This window comes from Pongo abelii, chromosome 9, assembly GCF_028885655.2.
Source record: "Pongo abelii isolate AG06213 chromosome 9, NHGRI_mPonAbe1-v2.0_pri, whole genome shotgun sequence".
In the NCBI taxonomy this organism is placed as follows: Eukaryota; Metazoa; Chordata; class Mammalia; order Primates; family Hominidae; genus Pongo; species Pongo abelii.
This window is the reverse complement of record NC_071994.2, coordinates 32749782-32775043: the sequence shown is the minus strand read 5'-3', so window position 1 is coordinate 32775043 and position 25262 is coordinate 32749782. Positions and strand designations below refer to the sequence as shown.

The window sequence follows — 25262 nt, the reverse complement described above, 5'->3', positions numbered from 1 at the left end:
GGGAAGACACTGCAGAGGCAGTTGTCTGTGGTCAAAAGTGTTCTCTGACCATGGAACTAGATGAAGCTAAGAACTTCCAGGATCATGTGGGGCTAGAAGAATGCTGCTCTCACCCTAGAGGAGGGACAGCTGAGTGTCTTCTGATGTAACTGAAATTGGAGAATCAGGTAGATTAAAATTAATTATTTATTACAGTAAAATAACCTATCCAATTTCAGAGACATTTGCTATCTTTAAAACACTAATACTATAATCCACCTTACCAGTAACAGTTTACTTTTAGTGACAGTGAAAGCCATTGACTTTTTTTTTTTTAATTGAAAAGAGATGTTGCAAATAGCTGGTGTACATTGCTTGAGATGCACTAAACAGGGTAGCACACTTCAACATTGTGGCAGTAATAAAGCGTTTGTAAGTTCTGAGTAAAGTATTGACCAGCACAGCTTCCCTGGAGACCATCTTCTCATTGTTGGGTTGGACATTTCACTGTTAAGCTTGTAGGACGCTTTTGGGCACCTCTCTGACTGGGAGCTTTGCAGAACCCAGTGGCTTTCTCTGGAGCAGGTGCTGAGCACATTTTCAGGCTCCAAAATCATCTTTCTGCTCTTAAGAGCAAGTTTCTTAGCAGATTGGTGTTGAGATTTGTCAAGGGTTTCTGGGGCATGACTAAAAGTTTCAGGCAATGGCCCATCTTGTCAGATTTTAGTACTTTGGACACAGGAAATTAAAAAAGAGGGCAGATGGTATAAACATTGCAAAGCTATGTACCCGTGACAGTGTAAATGAAAGGTTTGATTGTGCTAACTCTCCTGCACTTTCTTTCTGTGTTCCTGTAGAAAGCTGATGTCCTGACCACTGGAGCTGGTAACCCAGTAGGAGACAAACTTAATGTTATTACAGTAGGGCCCCGTGGGCCCCTTCTTGTTCAGGATGTGGTTTTCACTGATGAAATGGCTCATTTTGACCGAGAGAGAATTCCGGAGAGAGTCGTGCATGCTAAAGGAGCAGGTAAGTGCTGTGTTTATTTGCTGTAAAAAGATTGTTTCACAGCACCTGGGTCAAGTATTATTTCCCAAAGGATTGGAAGACCTTTAACACAAGTGCCAAATCTCCATTTGTGGGAGAAAGGAAAAACATCCAGCAGTAGGGAAATTAGTAAATAAATGATGGTTATTTCCTCAGGTTAAACATTATATATAAAATAGTTTCTTCTAAAAATAGCAATCTTCCATTTCTCCCATCATTGAAGGAATAAAAATACAGTAAGTCCTCACTTAACGTCAATAGGTTCTTGGAAACTTTGACTTTAAGCTAAACGACATGTAATGAAACCAATTTTATGATAGGCTAATTGACATAAGCAAGAGTTAAATTCCAATGGCATATTTCTGATTGATAAAACTTCACCAAACTTCTAAATAGAGACTCAAAATACATCTTATATTAAACAATGAAATAAATCTGAGCCATACATACCTTTAAGAAAGGTTAGTAAAATAAGATAGTTATTTACTAGCTTATTCCAGTTCAAGGTGGTGGGAGGCCAGAGCCTGCCCTGGCAGGTTGGGGTACAAGGCAAGAGCCAGCCCTGGACAGGATGCTGTCCATTGCAGGGTGGACTCACACTGGGACCATTCAGACATGCCAGTTCACCTAATGCGCACATCTTTGGGATGTCGGGGGAAGCTGGAGTACCAGGAGAAAACCTATCTAGACATGGAGAGAACATGCAGACTCCACACAGATAGTGGCCTCAGCTAGGAATAGATTTTTTTCTCATCAACGTTATAATGAAACAATGTTGAACAAAATGATGTTATTTGAGGGCCTGCTGTACAGAAATACAGACATAGACACATGCACTGCAATTGCAACTAAGTTTAAATGGTGTACTTATTGGGTAATTACTGGAATGAGCTGCAAAATTTGGGGTAGTTGTGTTAGGGTGGTGGGTTTGTGATGATTTTTCCTTTCCTTTTTTTCCAACAATTTCTGTAAAACTTTCTTTATTGCTGTTATATCAGACACAAAAGATGGGGGTGGTATTTGAAAGAAAGTGAAAAACTCAGTTGGAAAAAATGCTCCACAGAAAGAAAGTTTTTCTCTTAGCTTGCTGACTTGGACTTCCAGTTAGGACTTCTGCATTTCTTCATCTCTTCTTCTTGGGTAAGGTTTCTTCCCATCTTCTCCAGTGGTTTGTGTGTATTTTTCCATCTTGACTTGTTTAGTTTATTGCTTGCTTTGTATCATCGTTGCTAAGTGTTGAAAAGATTCTCTCTTTCTCTTGTGTTTTCATCTCCTCTTCTCTCTGTTCTTCTCTTTCTCTCATAGGTCCTACCAGTACTTCAGGCCCCTCTGAGGCCCTGTGTCCTTGGGCCAACCTTGACGACTTCTAGCCTCACTCACCTCATTCTCTTGGCTCCAGCTATGAGGCATTCAACTTAGCACTGAGTGATAGAATAGGGCTTTGCATTTCACCCTCTTTATTTTGTGTTTGGGCATTTCCCCTTCCCCCATCATACTGGAAGCTCCCAGAAGGCTGGTGCTAACCATCATTTTCTCTGGTCACCCAGGTGCCTGTTGAGGACCTGAATGTCTGAGTAATGGTCTCATGGTAAGGATTTCTGTGTCTTTCTTGTTAGGGGCCTTTGGCTACTTTGAGGTCACACATGACATTACCAAATACTCCAAGGCAAAGGTATTTGAGCATATTGGAAAGAAGACTCCCATCGCAGTTCGGTTCTCCACTGTTGGTAAGTTGGTCTATTGGCGTGATTGGTATGGCTTAAGTCAACTTCACATTTTGGGGATGTTTATAACTTAAAGAAAAAGTTATTAGAAAATAGGAAACAAGCACTTCTCCAAATTATGGCAAGGTTTTACAGTAGAAGACATATTTGGAGACACATAGGAAGTTACTTATATTTCTGTTTGTTGAGGTGTTAGGAAATCACACTTACACAGAGGCCACCTCTGCAATTCTGTGACATTTGGAAAGAGCTTTCCTAAAAGTGGTTGCCTCTAACAGAAGAATAGAGTGGAAATCTTATTTAATAACTATGCCTACAGCTGACCTTTATTGAGAATTAACTCTGTGCCAACCGTCGTTAGGTGCTTTACAGATATAATCTCTGATTTGTAGATCTACTTTGCAGAGTGGGATTCTTTTCATTTTTGAGAGGCTAAGTGATGTTTCTCACGTTACAGAGATAGTATTAGATCTATCATACTGTATTTCAACATACCTAGTGCTTCACTAGTTCCGTTTCTGTGTCAGTCTCTGCATTTTAAAAGTACTGTGGAATGTAAAAATAAATTAAGAACTAAGAACCAATATTTTAACTCATTTTCTTAATGTTAACCTCATCATTTTGACAACTCACTTATTCTGTTTGTCACTACTTTAAGCCTCATAATTATTTTATTCCCTTATTTTAATTAAAAGTTCAATTACCTGTTTGAACAAAGTTATCTTATTATGGTAAATGAATGATATTGTCAGCTGTTATTACATATGTTCTCTTATTGCTCTCAATTAATTATTTTGTTTGATTTGTGGACTGAATTAGCTGGTGGTGAGAAATAATAACCCGGGCACTTAAATACCTAATTTAGTTCTTGGAAGTGGATTAGAAAGGATGGATCCAGGTGCTTCTTTATGTCTCCAGGCTTCTTGGATGCAAAGTGCTGTGGCTTATGCTTCCTGTTTCTGTTTGAATATTGTAGCTGGAGAATCGGGTTCAGCTGACACAGTTCGGGACCCTCGTGGGTTTGCAGTGAAATTTTACACAGAAGATGGTAACTGGGATCTCGTTGGAAATAACACCCCCATTTTCTTCATCAGGGATCCCCTATTGGTAGGTAATAGAGTATTTTGCACTCAACAAATGTTTGTTGACTTAAATTGATTTCAAATAGGTTGGCATTTGAGGAGAAGCCATGGGAAAGGCAGAAAGAAAAGAATATGGGTTGTCTGGATTATTTTTTTCAACACATTTTTCTGTATTTAATAAGGTCAAGTAACAACAGTTACCATTGGTCTTAGATTTGTGATTTTAAGACAGATTGACTTAATGGGAAGTGAGTTAATTTTCCTTGCAGAGCATCGAAGATTAGCAAAAAGAGGGACTTTACTTTGGAAACAAGCAGAGGGTGTCTCTACATGCTCTGAGTCAGCAGGAGGGGGTGTGTGTGTGTGCGCGCATGTGGGAGGGTGGGTATATTTTTTCCATGAAGAAATACTATAAATCCCAGCACTTTGGGAGGCCAAGGCAGGCAGATCACTGGAGTCCATGAGTTCGAGACCAGCCTGGGCAACATGGCAAAACCATATCTCTACAAAAAAATACAAAAATTAGCCAAGTGTGGTGGCTCATGCCTATAGTCCCAGCTACTTGGGGGGCTGAGGTGGGAGATTTGCTTGAGCCCAGGAGGTCAAGGCTGCAGTGAGCTGTGATCATGCCATTGTAATCCAGCCTGGGTGACAGAGTGAGACCCTATCTTAAAAAAAAAAAAAAAAAAAAAAGGAAAAGACTATAGTTTTGAGTATATTTGAAATACTTTAGGGTATCTTAGATGCTAGTTGTCTGTGCTGAGTAAATTTCATATTATGGTTTGGCAGTTTAAAATTCTAGGATTGTATTTAGAATTATAATCCATAAACCTAGTAATAGGCATGTATAATGCAAGACACCATAATTCCTGTAAACTTAGTTTTTGGATTTTTTTCTCTCTTTTTTCTATTTAGTTTCCATCTTTTATCCACAGCCAAAAGAGAAATCCTCAGACACATCTGAAGGATCCGGACATGGTCTGGGACTTCTGGAGCCTACGTCCTGAGTCTCTGCATCAGGTGTGAAACCTTTTTTTCCATTGTATTATATCACCTGGGATGCAGTGTTTAATTATGCCTCCTCATAAAGTGTCTCTTCAGTTTTGGCTATTTTATTGGAATCAGCTTCCTCAGATTTCTTGATCATGAAGAGTTTTGTAATAACTGGCTTTACTAATCATCCCCCATTCATCGGCCTTAAATGATGATAATGATGATGATAGATAGCTAGCAACATTGTCAGTTGATATTTAGCAATAGTAAGGATGAAAGTCTGTAGTATAAGGTAAAGCTCTGTATTAGGGAAGTGAGGGGAAAGTAGTACCAAACAAATTTGCTATGAAAATAAATTTTGAATAACAAATTAGGCCAGTTTTCAGGTTGTTTTAGCTTTCCTTCATAGAATTTTGAGTCATAGTGTAGTGATTTGCATAACATTTTGGTTTAAACTTTTTCTGTTTGTTATTTTCTACAGGTGAAATAATAATGGTAACCCTTCCCATGGGAAATTGGCTAGTATGTTTTATGTCATTAAGGGACTTTCTGGAAACTAAGGAATATCTTAAAAATCAAGGATGTTTTGATTTAAATGAAAACATTTTAGGCTTTATATTTCTGTTCCTTAGGTTTCTTTCTTGTTCAGTGATCGGGGGATTCCAGATGGACATCGCCACATGAATGGATATGGCTCACATACTTTCAAGCTGGTTAATGCAAATGGAGAGGCGGTTTATTGCAAATTCCATTATAAGGTACGTGTTACCTTTGGGGCAGAGGGTACAAGGCTCCTACCACACACCTCCTTATTTTTCCTGAAGGATTGAGCAAATATTAAGGCTTCTCCCACTTTCCCTCACCTTCATCCCCAAAGATGGGAAGTATTGATCTCGTTGATCAGTACTGTGAATATTTTGTTGGCTCCCACCTGAGGATATAACTTCACACTGTCCTATTAGAACTGTGTGTGGTTCCTCTTTAGTCTCCCTTTTACATGTGGCCAGAGGTAAGGCACATGGCTGCGATCAACAGTTGAAGCTTCTTTTTTCTGGATCCTGTGTCCCTTGTCATAAATATTTAGAAAATGTGCTGCTTTTGTGCTGCTTCTGGTTTAATGTTTCTGGGCTAGCAGCTTCATGTTGAGTACAGCTTTCTCCATGAAGAGGGACTATCTAAGCTTTTGGTTTGGGCTCAAAGAAGATAGTATAGACCTGTAGGCTAGGCAGAAGGAAATAATTTCCACCTAGTTTAAGATAGGCTCTCGCTCTGTCACTGAGGCTGGAGTGCAGTGGTATGATCATAACTCACAGTAACTCCTGGGTTGCAGTGAACTCCTGGACTCAAGGGATCCCCCTGCCTCAGAGTAGCTGAGGCTACAGGCGTGCACCACCATGCTTGGCTGATTTTTAAATTTTTTTATAGAGATGGGGTCTTGCTCTGTTGCCCAGGCTGGTCTCAAACTCCTGGCCTCAAGTGCGTCCTCCACTTTGGCCTTCCAAAGTGTTGGGATTACAGGTGTGAGCCACTGTGCCTGGCCCTAGCCTGGCTTTTCTAGAGTTCTTGTTGGAGTTTGGAGTCAAGCTCTAGAAAATAATAAAGTGCTACGATGTTTTGCCTTTCCTAGCCCTGAGTCATTATCCTGAGCATACATACCTTTTAGGGCCCAGAAGAGGGCTAAGACAGCTTGGAGCATATCCCAATCTCAACATCACTTCCAACATCCAGTAGCATCTTTCCAATATCATTTCTTTTAACTTTTTAAGTCATCCATCTATTTACTTAGCATTTATTGAGGTTGTATTATGAACAAGGCATATAAGTAAAATCAATTACCAATGTCAGAAAACAAAATTATACTGTTTTTAAAAATTTGTATTCATATAGCCAGATCAAATCAGTTACATCTGGGGAGGGTTTTGAGAATGTTTTAATCAACTGAAATATTATAAAGGGCCCTCTTTTGGTATAAGCATGGCATTTGTTACAATGAGCAATATTACCAGTGAACCCTGGCATGTTAGTGATATTCCCAGAGAACTCCCGAGGACTAGTTAAAAACAAGCCTGAGAACCTCTGTTTCCAAATACTGCTGCTAAGATAAGCAGAAAGAAGTGGGCTCGTGACCAGTACTGGATAATCTCTCTCTTAATGACATCCAAAAGCCCTGTTTTCTTCTATCCTGTTTTCTTCTATCCTGTTTTCTTCTTTATTTGAACAATTTAATGTAGGTATATCAAACAGGAAAACTACCACCTCTTTTTATATTCATAACTTGGATCTATAATATATGACAAGGAAAAATTTTATGAAACAGTCAACCCATTGGCTTGTAATTGCCAAAAGGGCCAATGTAGTGTTACTTAGAGTAAGACTAAATGGTTGTATCTGGGACAGCCATTCTAGTTGGTAGCCTTGGAGTTATGCCAGCCTGAACTCAAATTTTTACTCTCCTAGATAATTGTGGCCTTGGGCATAGTATTAAAAGTTCTTTGAGCTCCAGTTCTTTTCACTGTAAAGTTGGCATAATATTACCAGCTATACAAGTCCTGGAAAGATTGGATTGCTTGTGGGTCTTTTATCCTAGGGCCCTAAGGTAGCCTAAGATCTACATGGATTCATCAGTCTGGATTATTCTGACCTAAGATTATTCTTTTCTAAACCTAAAGGATTCAGTTAAAATCAGAAAGGTATTGCAATGTTATTGTACTACTTAATATATTAGCTTTTTGGGTGATCTGTACATGGTGACCTTCATTGTTTTAATCTTGAAGGTGGCTTTACTTGTGGTTCAGTAGTAAGAGTTCAAACCTTTTCACTGATGAGACAGTTGGGATTTCTGTGGTAGAAATAGACCCGCGTTCAGAGTTGATTTTTGCTAAGGAAATCTTTCTGCGGCACTTGGCTTGTTGGGAGGTCTTTCGGAATAAGATCACATGGTCAGTCCATCAAAGAACAGTATGATATGATAACAGGAGCACTTATGAAGTGACACAGCTTCTCTGGGTTTTAATGTCTTGCTTGGAAAGTCAGAATATTAATTTTGCCTGCTCATATTCAGAGAACTAGTTCCAGGTGGCTGTACTGAAGTTCTTTTCAGTTCTATGAGCTATGATTCTATGATTTATTAAAAAAAAAAAAAAAAAGGAATAGGACAGGGGTGAAGGGATACTGGCCGAGCACAGTCTCAGTAATTGATTTGAGCTGTCATGAAATGGAAAACGTTACTTCATGATAAAAGGGAAGTAGTCCTTTAATTTTATTAATCCTTTGCCTACTTTTAAGATATATTTTGATTTTTCTGATTTGGAAAGTAACATGAGTGTAAAAATTCAAATAATAGAATACGTAAAGGGAAAGATAGGACTGATTTTAAATATGAAATGTGTAGATGGGATTCCCTTGACATTTAAAAGTATTGGGATAATCAAGTAGAATTTCTTGTTGATAAATTCATTAGTATCAGATTTGAACAATGGAAGTATTGTTGTAAAGAAAGTTCATTCTTTGGGCAGTGTTACTCGTAATCCTTCAATGAATTACTGATGAAATTTTGATAACTTTGCCAATAAGTTTCCATTGGAGCTTCTTTCTTTCATTTTGTAGACTGACCAGGGCATCAAAAACCTTTCTGTTGAAGATGCGGCGAGACTTTCCCAGGAAGATCCTGACTATGGCATCCGGGATCTTTTTAACGCCATTGCCACAGAAAAGTACCCCTCCTGGACTTTTTACATCCAGGTCATGACATTTAATCAGGCAGAAACTTTTCCATTTAATCCATTTGATCTCACCAAGGTGAGTCAGTAGCAACTATATTGTTTTCTTTTTTAAGTCTCTTCTTACCTAATTAGAAAAAAATCTAGTCAAACAATTATAATAATGGGGAAGTCATATACAAAATACAGAGGGTACCACTTCAGAGTGTCCTAAGCTGTGAATGAGTGCTTACCAGCATCTTACTTCCATGTTCCTGTTTGTCATTTCATTGAGTATGTGTATGTGTCTTCATATATTGTTATTAACAGGGAACAGATTGTGAAAAGCTGATGTACTTTTTCCTGGGGAAACTGTCAGCGTTTACCACTTACTATTGTGAAAGATTTAACTAAGGCACTCATCTTAAATTCTTATGTTTTATTGGATTTAAAAATTATTTTCATTGGCTTGATTGTATTTGAAATCTGGTATTTTTGTGGGTAGCTTTGATTTCCTTCAGTTGATTGCCTGGTAATTGTGTATATGACATCATTTTCAGGTTTGGCCTCACAAGGACTACCCTCTCATCCCAGTTGGTAAACTGGTCTTAAACCGGAATCCAGTTAATTACTTTGCTGAGGTTGAACAGATAGCCTTCGACCCAAGCAACATGCCCCCTGGCATTGAGGCCAGTCCTGACAAAATGCTTCAGGTGAGCCTGGTGGATTGTGCTGTTCTGAGGCAGGTGTCCATGTGAGCACGCACACACAAAATATGCAGCTTGGCATGATCTTTATATGAGGAATTAACGAGAACATTACTTAAACTTTAATCTGGGTGCTCGGTTACCTTGTGGGATTCACTGAGGTGAACTATTCTTCAATGAGCATTCCTTGAATAAACCAAGTATAAACAAAAGTCCATGGTAAGATCCCTACATATGTGAAGACAAGAATACTTAGTCTCTTAATTAAAAAAAAAAGACATAATAGAAATACCTTAAGTATTGATAGAGTGAAGCATCGTTTGTTTGGTCTGTAGCTGAAGTATGGTTAATTAATTATAATACCTTAGTAAGCCTAACTTTATTAATTTTCTTCTTCTTTTTTTTTTTTTTTTTTTTGAGACAGTCTTGCTCTGTCGCCCAGGCTGGAGTGCAGTGGCATGATCTCGGCTCACTGCAACCTCTGCCTCCCAGGTTCAAGCGATCCTCCTACCTCAGCCTCTTGATTAGCTACAGGCACCTGCCATCATGCCCAGCTAATTTTTGTATTTTTAGTAGAGATGGGGTTTCGCCCTGTTGGCCAGGGTGGTCTCAAACTCCTGACTTCAAGTGATCTGCCTGCCTCGGCCTCCCAAAGTGCTGCATTATAGGTGTGAGCCACCGCAGCTGGCCTCATTTTCTATTTCATGATGATGCTTGAATTTTTCCATTTGTAAAAAGAGATCTAGGGATGATCTTTATGAACTGCATGTATGCTGCCAGTGATAAAAGCAGTGGATTAACCATTCACCTTGCTAATGTTGTTAAGCCTTCAGTATGTTTTACATCACTTTTTAATATGCTCTTTCAAGAGTACCAAGAGTGAAAAATTGTACTTTGGATCAGAATCAGTAAGAAAATAATTGGCTTAATAATTACTGTATAAATCAATCTTTTGTGGTTTTGGACTGTGACCTTGAAACAAAGGTTAAAGATTGTACCCTAAATCAGACCACAGCGACTGAAGGTTACTTCTTATGTAAGTATCTGATTCCAGTTCAGAGTTCAGTCTGCATGGAGGACAAGCTAAGATTCCATTTTTAAAAAATAACTTTTTTGCTTATGACATTGGGGAACATCTGAGGCTTTTATAGAAAGCAAATTTTTCATTAGTTTTTATTTCAATTCAACTGTTACAAATTGAGTACCTGTCCGTTGTGTATGGTGGACTGTCTTGGGTGCCATAATGTAAGGCAGAATGCCGTGGTGATCCAGAAGGCAAAATTTTGTCTGATGGGAGGTCAGCCACGAAGTTTCATGAACGAGGTAGCATTTGAGATTGTTTTGAAGAATAGATAGGATTTTGATTTTTAGTAGGTAAAATGGGGCAGGAGAAGGACATGAGTATAGGCACAAAGGTGGAACATGTTAGGTGTGTTGAAACTATAAATAGTCACTCTTTCCTGAATGAGAAGAATAGAGTTTGGATAGGTTCATTGAGTATATGTCAGAGGGGACCTTAAATACTTGAGTAGGAGTGAAAAGCTTTCTTCAGTTTTGAGAAATGTGGTCTGGGATATATTGAGTAGAATCACTCCTCTTGATGATAAATAGAAAAAGCGAGAACTAGGGATTGGGAATAGCAAAAGGAAAGTCAGGCAGTTCTCAGAGGAAAAGCAGAAGTTTGCATTGAAACCAGGGAGTAGAGGAAGCCAAAACAAGGTGATCCTGGGCCCTAAAACTCCCTACCTGGTGGCTGAACTGTGAGAGGATGAGGCTAATGGGATTTGCCAAGGCATGAAATTGTCGTGGGCAGAGCTAAGGCTGCATAACCCTCATTACCCAGGGAGGGAACAGATTGAGGAATACAAGGTTACCTAAACTCTTTTCACAAGAATCCAAGTCACCATGGGTCTCTGGAACCACAGTGGGACCGTGAGGCAGTCAGCAGCACTGAGTCATATAATTTGAAGAACAATGAAGATTTGAATGGAGAACTAGGCCCCCGGGAAAAGGACTGCAAAGCAAATACATATTCTCTACATTCCTAAGAAAGCAAATGTCTAAGGCAGCTATTCAAACAGTGGGGAAGAGAGTTCTGAAAAAGGATGACAAATAGAAAGTAATATAATTTCTGTTAGTATTAATTTTAGTTCTGGCAAATATATCTATTTTAAATTCAGTGTACTCTTTATAGGTTGTTTTTTTTTTAAAATGAGTTTTAGAAAGTGTTTGAAAGAGTTTTCATAAGTTTGTCGAGTTATTGTTTCTAGCCTAGCTTTTCCCCATCTTTCTTAGGTCATTTAGCTATGAGTTCCAATACCATGGAGCCTGTGAGGAGCCATACAGTTGGGGAAGGACTATTGTACTCATTTAGCCATTTGGTGACCATTAAGGAATGATTTGAGATTTTTTGAGTAGGTGAGTAGGGAGTATGTAGATTGTCTTGTTGGACAGGAAGTGGAAAGCCAGTTAGTGGGGGCTTTGGGGTTATTCCTGCTGAGAGCTCATGAGTATTGTAGCCTAGGCAGTGACGGTTGATATATTAATGGGCAGTGTTTACAGGTGCCTTTTAACAAGGTCATGTTAATAAGTTTTATAACTTTATCCAAAGTGGTGAGCCACACCATGGTGAAATGGACAAATAATATAATACAAGTCATAGAGAGACTGTCTCCTGAGTACCTGAGGACATAGGTGCAGCCTTTCTTGCTCTCATTCTCTGCATTTTGCCAAGAGTTGGAGAAGTTGGGCCAGTTGCTTGGGTGGGAAAGGCTTTCCCACTCACGCAGGTCCAGCAAGGGAGTTCAGGCACAGGGCCTTGGGGAAGGCCTAGTTTCAAGCTGATGTCAGGTTATGGCCTCACTGTGCCCATTTCCCAACCTTTCTTGGTCTCCACCCATAGGTGGGGTAAGGTTGCCTGATAAACACAGGGTGACACAAAATCAGAATTATGTGATAGAGGCCCATGGCAGGATTATATCTCCTATCCTGTTGATAGAGTCAAGAGCACAACTTTTTGAGCCAAAGGAGACAACCAGCTTCCAACCTATAGCTGAGTTTTGGTCATGGCCGCATGGCCGGTCATCTAAATATGACCTTAGGCTATTTGAAATGATAATAAGAGGGAGTCATTCAGCCAAAAGCAAAATATTGACAGAACACTGGGACTGGATTAAGTCTGTTGGTATCAGTGATTTGGAACAAGGTTATTGCTTAAGTTGCCCTGTTCAATTTGGTTTTTATTTTGCCTCATAGAATTAGGGATATAAAAATACTTTTAAGGTTCAAGGCCAATGATAAATTCAATGGAAGAAAAATTGCTCATAGAAAAGAAGTATGAATAATGAGAATAGTTCAATAATTAGATATTAAGATTAATGCAGAATTTATCATAAAGCTTTTGTTTGAGCATTAACTGAAAGAAATTTCAAAATGCTTGACATCTTTGCCTTGGTTAACATGAAACATAATTTAATCTTAGATTCATTACCTTTGGCATTGTAGGGCTTTCATTTTGAGCCATAGATTTTTTGTTATTATTGTTTATATCTAGAAAGTCTCAGAGCTCAAATTGTATCTGAGATAATTCTGAAGGCAGCATGGGAGGTACCTTTTTTTTTTTTCTGATCTTGCTCTGTTGCCCAGGCTGGATTGCAGTGACACGATTGCAGCTAACTGCTGCCTCAACCCCCTGGGCCAAGCAGTCCTCCCACTTCAGCATCTTGGAGTAGCTGGGACTACAGGCACATGCCACCATGCTTGGCTAATGTTTTAATATTTTTTTTGTAGAGACAGGTCTCACTGTGTTGCCCAGGCTGGTCTCAAACTCCTGGGCCCAAGCGATCCTCTCACCTTGGCCTCCCAGAGTGCTGGGATTATAATAGGCATGGGCCACTGTGCCCAGTTGGAAGTGCTTATTTGAAGAATTTCCCATACTGTTGGTTTTGTAGAAATGTGTTACTTTTTGTAAAGAGCAAATGATTGGTTCCTCCCCTGGAGTGGGGGAATGAGGAGAAATAGAATTAATTCAATATTTCAGTTATTTAATGTTCTAGCACATTTATTTTATAATGCAATACTTCCTTGGGAATAGGAAGTAATACTGTATAAGACAAGACACTAACTTATTATGCAGAAGGGGAAAAAAAAGATATTATTACCAAAAACAGATGTGAAGATTTATGGTTGGCCATAAGGCCTGGGAAATTAAGAACTGTTCAGTTAGGGAGAACTCATTTCATAAGAGTAGAGGCTTCACTCTTAAGTAGGGGGAAAGGCAGAATTTTGTGGTAACCATGTACAGAGTGCTTTGTACTTCCAATTTCAGAATGAAGTTTACAGCCCATTCCTATGTTATATGTTACTGCCTCTAGTCAGTGTCTATTGTATTTATTACTGCAGGGCCGCCTTTTTGCCTATCCTGACACTCACCGCCATCGCCTGGGACCCAATTATCTTCATATACCTGTGAACTGTCCCTACCGTGCTCGAGTGGCCAACTACCAGCGTGACGGCCCCATGTGCATGCAGGACAATCAGGGTAGGCCTAAAGACGTTGGGCTCCCCCTGCGTGGGCAGAGGGCATGTGGAGCAGATGGGTGGGAGACCAGGCCAGTGGCTCTCAAGCTGGCCTCTCAGGACCTCCTGTAAGGTAAAGGTGCTCCCCAGGTGCTGCTAACTGGGCGCTTTTTTGCCCAGCAGTGAAGATTTAGGCTGCCTGAGGACTCTCCATGCTTTTTATCTATTTTATATATTTTATTGAGAGTTTCCACCTCAGATGTTACTTGTATCCAGTAGTTAAAAGCAGGGAGAAAGATCTTTCACACTGGCTAGAGTACAGTAACATCCAGCTTGGGAGTTAGGTTTTGAAGACACTTCACCAAAATGGACAATTCCTTAACTCACTGTGAAATCACCAAGACTTAGACCCTTGGAAGTGCGAAAGCCAAGAGTTGGAGTATTCTGTTTCTCTTTGCAGTTCTGTTGTGGCCCCGGAGGAGCAGGTCTAGCTAGAATTTGGAGGGGAGCTAGAATTAGCAGGGAAGGCTGGGGAGAAGAGAGTAGGGGAGGCAGAGCAAGTCAAAGGATTCCCCTCCCTTCATTTTTTCCTAAGTGAGTAAAGTCAGGTGAATCAACTTACCACTTTTTGTTTTTTGGAACTCATTTATCAAACTTAGGATCTTTTTCTTTTAACTACTTTTTTTTTGGTGTCGTATACAAACAGCCTCTGGTTCTAATTACTTTTTCTAATAAGTCAAGCAGAATGCTTGATTAAAGTTTTTCCTTTTACTATTCCACAGTTTAATATAGATCTTAGTTATTTTCTTTTCCCATTTAGGACACGTGTTTTAGTAATATAGACTGCATGCATTGATCCCTTTAGAAATTTTACTGATGATTTATATTTATAGCCACAGATGTCTATATTCAAACAAAGTTTATTTTTCTATGATAAAAATAATACAAGTGTCCTAAAGAAAATTTGGAAAATATAGGAAAAAGAAGAAAAAGAAAAATTCCCATATAGTCCCAACACCCAAAGGTCATAGCTATTACATTTTGCTATATTTATTTATCTATTTATTTATTTTTTAGACAGAGTCTCACTCTGTTGCCCAGGCTGGAGTGCAGTACATGATCTTGGCTCACTGCAGCCTCTGCCTCCGGGTTCAAGAGATTCTCATGCCTCAGCCTCCCGAGTAGCTGGAAGTATAGGAGTGTGCCACCACGCCAGCTAATTTTTGTATTTTTAGTAGAGACAGGGTTTCATTGGCTAGGCTGGTCTTGAACTCTTGACCTCAGGTGATCCACCCACTTTGGCCCCTCAAAGTGCTGGGATTACAGGCATGAGCCACTGTGCCTGGCCTGATTTTAAAAGTAGAGCATTTGGGCTGTGACCTTGAAGCTCCATGAAAGAGCTTAATTGTTCCTGTGCAGTGCCTTAAAGACAACTCCCACTTTGAGTAAAGGTCAGAGCTCATTTGGAAGTAGGATTTTAAAAATTAACTAGGCATATTTCAAAGAGCTAGTTCTTAATGAAGAAAACACTGTGATGGCTGGTTTTTGGAGCATTTTGCTTTTCATGTAGATGTGACTGATCTGTTGAATTTGTTGAGCAAATAACTGGGCTCTATAATAGTATGGTGTTCTTCCTTCCCCTACACACACACACTTGGTGTCTTGATGAGTGTCATACATAGGCACCTCTTGATTATCCACTGTGGATAATCTATTATGGCAGTGAGCTGGCTAAAATTCCAACCCCAGATTGGTTTGCTTAAACCGCTTGATATGTTTCTGGGCCACTCCTGTTTAGGCAGTGTGTGCTCGGGTAATGAAAGCTTCTGCTAATGTCAGCCAAAGCATAGTTGAGAAAATAAATATGCTAAAACGAAAAAAAAGCCTTATAGTTTATTTCAAAAGTCATAGAAAATATTTTGATTGTATTTGTCACTGTTTCATGTAAGTCCAGATAAGTAAGTGCTGATATACAATTACCACATTTTTAAAAATTATTTGTTTATTGGTCTGTGGAGGGTATGAAAGTGAAGCTACAATGGAACAAAGTCATCATCATCAGTAAAGGAGAGATACCCTGAGAATCCTAAAAACACTTTACGGAATAGCAAAGTAGAGTTCTGTAATGGAAATACTGTATATGCTGGGCTGGAGAAGACAAAAAACCCAGAGTTCCAACCCCATATCTGTACCACTGGCTACTGTATGAGCTTGTGGCAGTCAGGTCCCATCACAGAGCTCCATGCTTGTGTCTGTAGATTCAAGGAGCAGAACCAGAACTTTCAGATTTCCCTCAAGAATTTTGTGATGCAGTATTTGAATTGAGCCCAAGACCAAATGACACAATTTTTCAAGTCAATTTTGAAATGTGTCTTTGAGCCTCATCCCTATATGGTTGCCAAATCAAGCTGTATAAACTTCTACATGTGCTGTAAGCCTCAGAAGACTTGATAGATGAGACCCTTTGAAGTGTCAAAAGGGACTTTGAGATTCATTCATAAAGTGCGGCAGCCTGTGCAAGCATTTAGCAGATGGCAATGTTCCCTAAGAATCTTCATACTACCTGTAGCTAAATGCGGGAAATTAAAAATAATATGTATGCGTTGTGTTTATATCTGTGTATGTGTACGTGTATATTTGATTACCACTTGAATTTATTTCTCATCACAGTGATTATTTGCAGGCTTACTTGACTTTTCTTATTCCTAAGTGCATCTGGGTGGTTTTGCTTTGAAGGTGGTGCTCCAAATTACTACCCCAACAGCTTTGGTGCTCCAGAACAACAGCCTTCTGCCCTGGAGCATAGCACCCAATGTTCTGGAGAAGTGCAGAGATTCAACACTGCCAGTGATGATAACGTTACTCAGGTAATGACTTCTTTGTCTGCTATGGAAGTCACCTGCTAATTCTCCTTGTCAATGCCTGCATAATCCCCCTCCCCGCGAACGCCCAACTGTCTGATGTATCTTAAATTGAATTCAAGGAAGACTCATCTGTAATAGTAAATTGGGCCCCTTACTGGGTGGAGTTGAAGGGTTATATCACTCTGGTCTTTTGCCTCAAGGTATGGAGACTCCGTCTCAGTTTCTTCAAACTTTATTGAAGGGATATGGGGAGGGGTCATTGGGGAAACAGCAATCTCGTGGGAATTTAAGAAATGAGCATGTACAGCTTACATGGAGACAAATCTAAGAATCTGGGCAGGACAGCCCAGGTTCAAGGACTAGAACTAGAGATCCAAAATAGCTCCGGGAGCCTCGGCCACAAGAGTGTGGGTGTTTCCACTGCAGGGCTCGCCCTTCGCGTGGCTTATTCTCCATCTGTCTGCTTCTGCTTGCCAATGCTAATTGATTATTTTTACCACAGCTTCCTGTTTTCTCCTATCTGAGTCAGAGCTTCTGTTTTGTCATTGTTGTGGCTCTTCCACAACAATGGAAAACTCTCCTTTATGGCATCCAACTCTCTTTTATGGCAACTTTTTCCATGTATTACTTTTTTTTTTGGACCACCTTTTACTCCTTCTCTCAACATGTCTATCTCTAGATTCTAGAGGGATGGAATCCTATTGACTTGGCTAATCTTTTCACCCCAGGTTGCACCATTGGCCTTGGTCAGCCTCTAGTTAACTGCCCCAGGGCAAGTGCTCCTTCTCTTTCCAGTCGCCTATGGCTGCCCTAAGGGCTGTTTCAGCACATGCTATGAAGGAGGCCCTTGAACTTGGAAGGGCCGGTGGGTGGGCAGCTGCCTCCTTAATGTGTCCAGTACAACTTATGCCACACACAATAAAATAGTAAAGTTAAAGGTATAGTTGTTCTAGAGCTCTGTTTGAGCAGTTAGTGTTAAACTTAGTATTTAAATTAGATTAGAACCTATTTCTAGTTTCTCAGTTTGTGAATGTGGGTTCCAAGTAAAAAGTACTTAAATACATGAATTAATTCACTGTGAGGATACCTTTGCTTGAAAAGCATTTACGTATATACATATATACGTATATATAAAAAAGAAATTATTGTGGGATATAAACTATTTTTAGATGAGCTTAAAACATTTCCTGCAAACCTTTTATGTAACTGCATTATTTTTGGTGATGCAGATGACACCAAGTATATTACAGTACATTCCCTGCCTCTCAAAGAATTTTGCCTATGTGAGGTCAATACAGGTATTAACCCAGCTTGTACAACCCCTGCAAAAATTAATGAGGCTATTGCTTACACATGAAAATTTATTATGTGCTCATCCTTATTTTATTGAGAGAATTTCTTATCACTATATCGGATATAGTGTGGTTTTTAAGTAATCACAGTACTATTGTTATAGATCCATAGCATAATTCTTTGATGATGTATCACATAGGAAATACATAAGAAGGTCCAGATTTATTCTCTTAAAAATGATTCACTTGGGCTTGCATCTGTCTATGGCAGACTAGCTTGTATCATACTTACCATTTCATGGAGAACATTGAAAAGGTAGGTAAAATACATAAAGCACTTGTTTGAAGGCTTTGGAGAGCTAACAAAGCAACAAGGATTTAAGGGACCAAGATCAAAGATAGAAAAGAAGTGCAGAAAAAAAAGTGCAGTGAAGTAAGCTTGACATTTGGTTTGCTTTCCTCTTAAGGTATTTGTTAATTTGTGAGTACTGGTCACAAGCTGAGTGGTGTTTACAGCAGTCTCATGAGTCTGAAGGGACAAAAATTGGAATTCAAGGTCTGCTAAGAAGCAGAGCCTCTAGTTACACTCAAGGCTTTCAGTTGAAATCCCTAAAGGGCCATGCCTAGGAATAAGGGCAAACATGAAATAAACTTGCTCTCACAAAACAGGAAACACAACTTTGCCTCTGCTCAGTCTCAGATTGGATTAAGGTGATCACTCTCTACGCCATCTGTCAGAAGCAAACAAAATTTTCTTTGGTGGAAAATAGAACCTCAAATGATTCTAGACCTTTTTATATGGAAATGTTCAGCATTCAACAATAAATGACCAGACACCTAATACATTAAGACGTTATGACTGAAAATCAAGAGGGAGAAAAAACCCCCTTCAAACTGACAGCAGAAACAAACCTACTGGAGGCTTAAATAATGGAACTGTCAGATACAGGTTTTAAAATGACTGATTAATAGGTTTAAGAAAATAGGTGACAGCTTGAAGAATTTAGTAAGAGAACTTTAAGCTATAGAAAAAGAGTTGAATGGACATAACTAGAAAATGTAACAACTGAAATTAGAATTTAGTAGATGGCTTTTAAAGGAGGTTAACATGGCTGAAGAGATTAGTGAATTGGAAGATAGAACAATAGATGTTATCAAGACTACTTCATCTGATGAGCCATAGTGAAAAATTATAATACATACAAGGAAATCCAATGAGAAATTACACATGCAATAATAGATGGAAGAATCATAGACATGATAATTGGAAAGAGGCTTTAAAATAAACATACATATTTAAAGAGATGCAAAAAAGGAATATTATTAAGACAATAGGATATGAGGAGAAAAACAGGTAGATTTGAAAAAGAACCAAATAATATTTTCTAGAAACAAAAATTACAATCCGTGAAATAAAAACTCAACAGCTATAGTGACCCAGTCGATGTTTTTGCACAATATGTCAAATACAGCTGAAGAGAGAATTAGTGAATTGGAGATAGGTCTGAGGAAATCCCCAGGATATAGTACTTTGATTAGATTGTGTTAATCCAAAATGTCTGATTAATTTTGGTATCAGGTTTAAACTTTACTTAAAAATTTAAAAATATAATTATAGCCTGATATTTGATGACTTATGGAAATGATGCATCTCTTAATATTTTATGAAGTTGATACTTTGGAAAATTGGATATTATTGGACTTCATAAACATTAATAGAACAGCACATAGAACAGAGTCTGGCACATTATAGATACTCAATATTTGTTGAATGGGTGGAATGAATGAATGAAATGTAACAATAAAATCATAGCTACAACCTTTTGATTTCAGAATTGGGCAGAGCCTGCTTTGATTCACATACCTGATACTAAGCTCCTATTTTTCATTTTAATTTATGGATATTTATTTTAGAGGTAAACCCAATAATCTAGCAAAATATCACTATTAATATGTCTTGCTTAAGAAATATTGGCTTCTGAATAACTACAGATACACATGTATAAATGAGGTAGTTTTTTAGATATATTATCTATATATAGATATAATTATCTATCTATATATCAAATTATATCTCTAGCTAGATTAGTTAATTTTCCTCCATGGTTCTGGGTGAATTGAACAAAGGTATTGTGCTAAGTTTACATTCAAAGGCAGCTTGCACATTTTAGACTTGTCAGTATTAAGAATGTGGTGAGGTTTTAAATTGTAGATCTATTTATATGAGATCTATTTATAAGAGATTTATAGCAGTTACTATAAAGGATATAGTTATGAGCTATTAACAAATGAATTTTACTTATTTTGCTTAAAACAAAAAGTGAAGAAAACAACCCAAATTTAAAATTTAAAATTATTCTTAACTTCTAAAGTTTTTTATCATTGATTTCCTAAGTGTTGTAGTAGGTGAATTTTGTTGGTGATAAACTGGTGATTCGATTCTCTGCACTTGCTCTTTTCTCTGAGCAGGTGCGGGCATTCTATGTGAACGTGCTGAATGAGGAACAGAGGAAACGTCTGTGTGAGAACATTGCCGGCCACCTGAAAGATGCACAAATTTTCATCCAGAAGAAAGCGGTGAGTCTTTGTAAGCTGAAGGGTGCCCTCTTCTGGCTTGGGAAGACAGTGCAGCTGTGTGGGAGAACCCTAAAAAGAAAGTGCCATTTCTATTTTACTTGACTTAAGAGAACTTAAAAAACAAAAAAACAAAAAAACACTAGTAATCCCCAACCAACTTCTGATTATTTTCTTTCCATGTTTTATCTGGTCTGGCATATCCATCGTCCTTAGCTGTTTGTCCAGTGTGTACTAATTTAGTTGTGTTCAGAGTGAATTTTGTCCTATGCTGTTTAATTCAGCTGCAGCCAAGTTCTGTGCAAGACAGCAATGCAATATCTGGCTATGCAGTATCAAAATGTGAGTCCTGCTGCAATTCTACTTAAACTTTGGATGATAATAAATATATCAGCCAGTGTGATGGCATGCACCTGTAGTCCTAACTACTTGGGAGGTTGAGATGGGAGGATCACTTGAGCCCAGGAATACAGGGCCAGCCTGGACAACATAGGGAGACCCTGTCTCTAAAATCAGTCAATCAGTCAATCAGTCTGTCTTTCTTTTTTGTATTTTTATGGTTTAAAGGCTTAATGTCATGATACCTCGATCCTCCTTCAGATGCAAACTAGAAATTTGCATGATCTCTGGAGTAAGAACTGCAATGCTTCCAAAAGGCAGGCTAGACTTTCGTGCTAAGGTGCTGGGGTATTTCTGATGGCTGCTCATCGAGCTGCGTGAAGCCCTCTCACTTCTGGTTTCCTGGCCTGTCCCAGAGCTAAACTTTTTGCAAATCTATAAATCTCCCTTTTTCCTTGGCCCCCAGTTGCTGCTTCTCTGTTCCTAGGGGCAGCTGGGCTAGCAGCTGTCTGGGCTGTGTCCAAGAGCCTGGGTTCAAGTATCAGCAGAGAGCTTGACAGGCGCTCTGTGTGGTAGGCAGGGCAGGATTTATCTCCTTTTACTGGAGAGAACGGATAAGACAGCTTGTAAATAGCAGAACTGGGCTGGAACCCTTGGCATTCTCCTTTCACATATGCTGAAACTGTAAGGCTTTTATGGGTTCCCAATGCCCTGCCTCCTCTTGCTGTCCACTGGGGAATTCCTGCCTGAAGTATGTGGAGTTATGTTGCATGTACCAGTGTTCTTGTATCCTTCACCTTAACTTTAGGCTGTGTCTGGGCCCGTTTCTCAATGTAAATCACTGTAATTTGTTAAGCGCTTACTCTGAGGTCAGCTCTTTCCGTGCAGTAAATGCAGCTCACTTCTCAGCATTTTTCTCACAGCATCCTGTGAGGTAGGTTGTGTGGGTTTTTTTTTTTTTTTTTTTTTAAGATGGAGTCTTGTTCTGTCACCCAGGCTGGACTGCAGTGGCATGATCTCGGCTCACTGCAACCTCTGCCTCCTGGGTTCAAGAGATTTTCCTGCCTCAGCCTCCCCAGTAGCTTGGACTACAGGCATGCCCCACCATGCCCAACTAATTTTTGTGTTTTTAGTAGAGACGGGGTTTTGCCATGTTAACCAGGCTGGTCTTGAACTCCTGACCTCAGGTGATACACCCACCTCGGCCTCCCAAAGTGCTGGATTTCAGGCGTGAGCCACTGCGCCGGGCCTAGGTTGTATGGGTTTTTTTCCCCAACAATAAGCAATTCTCTAATTCTTTGACAGCAGCTGTGTGTCCTATAACTCAATTCAATTCTAACAGTAACTCCTGGAGCTAGAGTCAGAACCCAAAGATTTAGGAGTCATTTCCCACTTTAGATGACAAATGAGGTACCCTGGCTATGCACACTTCTGCAGATTCTGACTGCAAATTAGGGGTTCGCACACCCTCTCCTCAGGTTTGATAATTTGCTGGAAAGACTCATAGAACTCAGGAAAATGATTTACTTATGATTACTGATTTATTATAAAGAATACAACTCAGGAATAGCCAAATGGAAGAGGGGCACGGGGGAAGGCCTCGGAGCTTCTGTGCCTCACTGGGTGGACCACTCTTCCAGCTCCTGGATGTGTGCACCAATCCAGACACTCCCTGACCTTGCCAGTTGCAGGTTTTTCTGGAGGTTTTATGACATAGGCATGAATGATGAAATGATTGGCTATGGGTGATTGAATACAATCTCCAGCCCCTCTACCCTCCCTGGAGGTTTGGGGGTGGGGCTAGAAGTTCTAACCTTCTGATCACATGCTTGTTCTTCCTGGTGCCAGCCTCCATCGGGAAGCTATCTAGGCCCCCATGAATCATCTTAGTAGTATATAAAAGACAGTACATTCGAAGGGTTTTAGATCTGTGTCAGGAATGGGGGACAAAGACCAAATAGTATTTTTAAAATTATACTGATTGGGTGTCATTTTCCTGCGCATATCGGCAGAGGGACATAAGCTCAGATAAGTTAAGTGACCTATCCGAGGTTGCTCAGCCAGTATATGTCAGAGCGTTCACTGGACCTGCATCTTAACTCTGAGGCTGGCATTGTTAAACACCTGTAGTACTGCCTCCTGCTGAAACATCTTTCCTCCCCTATGGAATAAACACTGGGAAACCACAGTCACTGGGGAGTGATATAGTAGGGAGTTAGAGTAATGCTTGCATTTATTTTCCTTTGGCCTTAGGTCAAGAACTTCACTGAGGTCCACCCTGACTACGGGAGCCGCATCCAGGCTCTTCTGGACAAGTACAATGCTGAGAAGCCTAAGGTAAGCTGGGAGCAGCCTGGCCATGCAGAGGCTGTGTGTGCTGGGTTGGAGTAGGCGTGACTTAGTTACCACTTAGCATTACAGTCTGCAGGGTCCATTACCTGCCACTGTTAGATTTCTTAGGCAGCTGTGCAGAAATTCATTTGAGAGATAAAGAACTCACTGGCAAAACACATACTCTTCATTTTAGCCCTGGGCAATTTAAGACAGTTAAAGTGAATGAATTCTGAATTATTATTTTCATTTGCATACATATTAAAACTAAGTAAATATCATGTTGCTGCCTATGAGGTGATTAACCTGCCCATCTTGTTCTTTTAAAACAGAATGCGATTCACACCTTTGTGCAGTCCGGATCTCACCTGGCTGCAAGGGAGAAGGCAAATCTGTGAGGCCGGGGCCCTGCGCCTGTGCAGCGAAGCTTAGCGTTCATCCGTGTAACCCGCTCATCACTGGATGAAGATTCTCCTGTGCTAGATGTGCAAATGCAAGCTAGTGGCTTCAAAATAGAGAATCCCGCTTTCTATAGCAGATTGTGTAACAATTTTAATGCTATTTCCCCAGGGGAAAATGAAGGTTAGGATTTAACAGTCATTTAAAAAAAAAAATTTGTTTTGACAGATGATTGGATTATTCATTTAAAATGATTAGAAGGAAAGTTTCTAGCTAGAAATATGATTTTATTTGATAAAATTTGTTGAAATTATGTATGTTTACATTTCACCTCATGGCCTATTATATTAAAATATGGCTATAAATATATAAAAAGAAAAGATAAAGATCCACTCAGAAATTTTTATTTTTCTAAGGTTCTCATAGGAAAAGCACATTTAATACACCAGTGTCGTCAGAAAATAACTTGAGCACCATCATGGCTTAATGTTTATTCCTGATAATAATTGATCAAATTCATTTTTTTCACTTGGAATTACATTAATGTTAATTCAGCACTGATTTCACAACAGATCAATTTGTAATTGCTTACATTTTTACAATAAATAATCTGTACATAAGAAAAGAGTTGGTGTTTTATTTCTTTCGACTCCATGTGTAACTGTAAACTGCCACCAGACTCTTAATTTGAACATCATCATATTTAGATGCTTACCCTTAAAAATGGAAATGCCAGTATCTCGAGGACTCCATGTTATTTGTTTAAATCTATAGCCTTTGGACAGCCTTCTGAGACACTGATAAAATAGCAAATGCCCTAACTTTGAAAATTACTTTAATCTCTTGTCCATTTGCTCACTTACCTATGATTGACTTTTTAAAATAAGGGCTCAGAACCACTAGTCACTTTCCTCTTCCTTCTTTTTAAAACCCATATTTGCCTATCATGGTTGAAAATCACGTGGAAGACTTTAAAGATGAGTTCTGAATACTAAATGAAAATTTGTTTTCCTTGAAAATCTTTATTCCGTTCATATTCAAAACCAGTTTGTGCTGGGTGTGGTGGCTCATATGCCTGTAATTCCAGCACTTTGGGAAGCCAAGGCAGGAGGATCACTTGAACTCAGGAGTTTGAGACCAGCCGGGGCAACATGGCAAAGCCCTGTCTGCACAAAAAATACAAAAATTAGCCGAGTGTAGTAACGCATGCCTGTAGTCCCAGTTACTAGGGAGGCTGAGGTGGGAGGATCTTTTGAGGCGGGAGGATCTCTTGAGCCCAGGAGGTTGAGGCTGCAGTGAGCCGTGATTGCACCACTGCACTCCAGCTGGGCAACAGAGTGAGACCTTGTCTCAAAACGACAACAACAATAACAACTAAAAACAAAACAAAAAACCAAACCAGTTTATACTTTCAGGAGTTACTGAGTTATGGGCTTCAGGAAACCATGAGACCACTAGCAGAGATACAAACTCATTCTTGGTCTTTTAGCTCAAATTTCTTTACTCCTCTGTCAAAACCTCCTGCCTGAATTCCCCCTGTATTTGAGTATGCTTTGAGACTGTTATATTTGTAGACATAGAAAATAGATTTATCGGGCTGGGTGCAGTGGCTTACGCTTGTAAACCCAGCACTTTGGGAGACCAAGGCGGGTGGATCACCTGAGGTCAGGAGTTTGAGATCAGCCTGGCCAACGTGGTGAACCCTCATTTCTACT

General features: G+C 39.5%; 1 protein-coding gene across 1 annotated transcript in view; it reads left to right on the top strand.

Moving 5' to 3' along the window:
• CAT (catalase) overlaps positions 1-23922 on the top strand; it is a 33396-nt gene extending 9474 nt beyond the window's left edge. The window contains exons 2-13 of the mRNA NM_001131267.2: positions 837-1008; positions 2643-2753; positions 3727-3857; positions 4748-4852; positions 5458-5583; positions 8432-8623; positions 9084-9236; positions 13632-13770; positions 16485-16615; positions 20374-20481; positions 23071-23154; positions 23481-23922. Coding sequence (NP_001124739.1) covers positions 837-1008; positions 2643-2753; positions 3727-3857; positions 4748-4852; positions 5458-5583; positions 8432-8623; positions 9084-9236; positions 13632-13770; positions 16485-16615; positions 20374-20481; positions 23071-23154; positions 23481-23546 — 1518 coding nt within the window. The 3' untranslated portion in view covers positions 23547-23922. The remainder of the gene's footprint in view (positions 1-836; positions 1009-2642; positions 2754-3726; positions 3858-4747; positions 4853-5457; positions 5584-8431; positions 8624-9083; positions 9237-13631; positions 13771-16484; positions 16616-20373; positions 20482-23070; positions 23155-23480) is intronic.
• The last annotated feature ends 1340 nt before the right edge of the window (positions 23923-25262 follow it).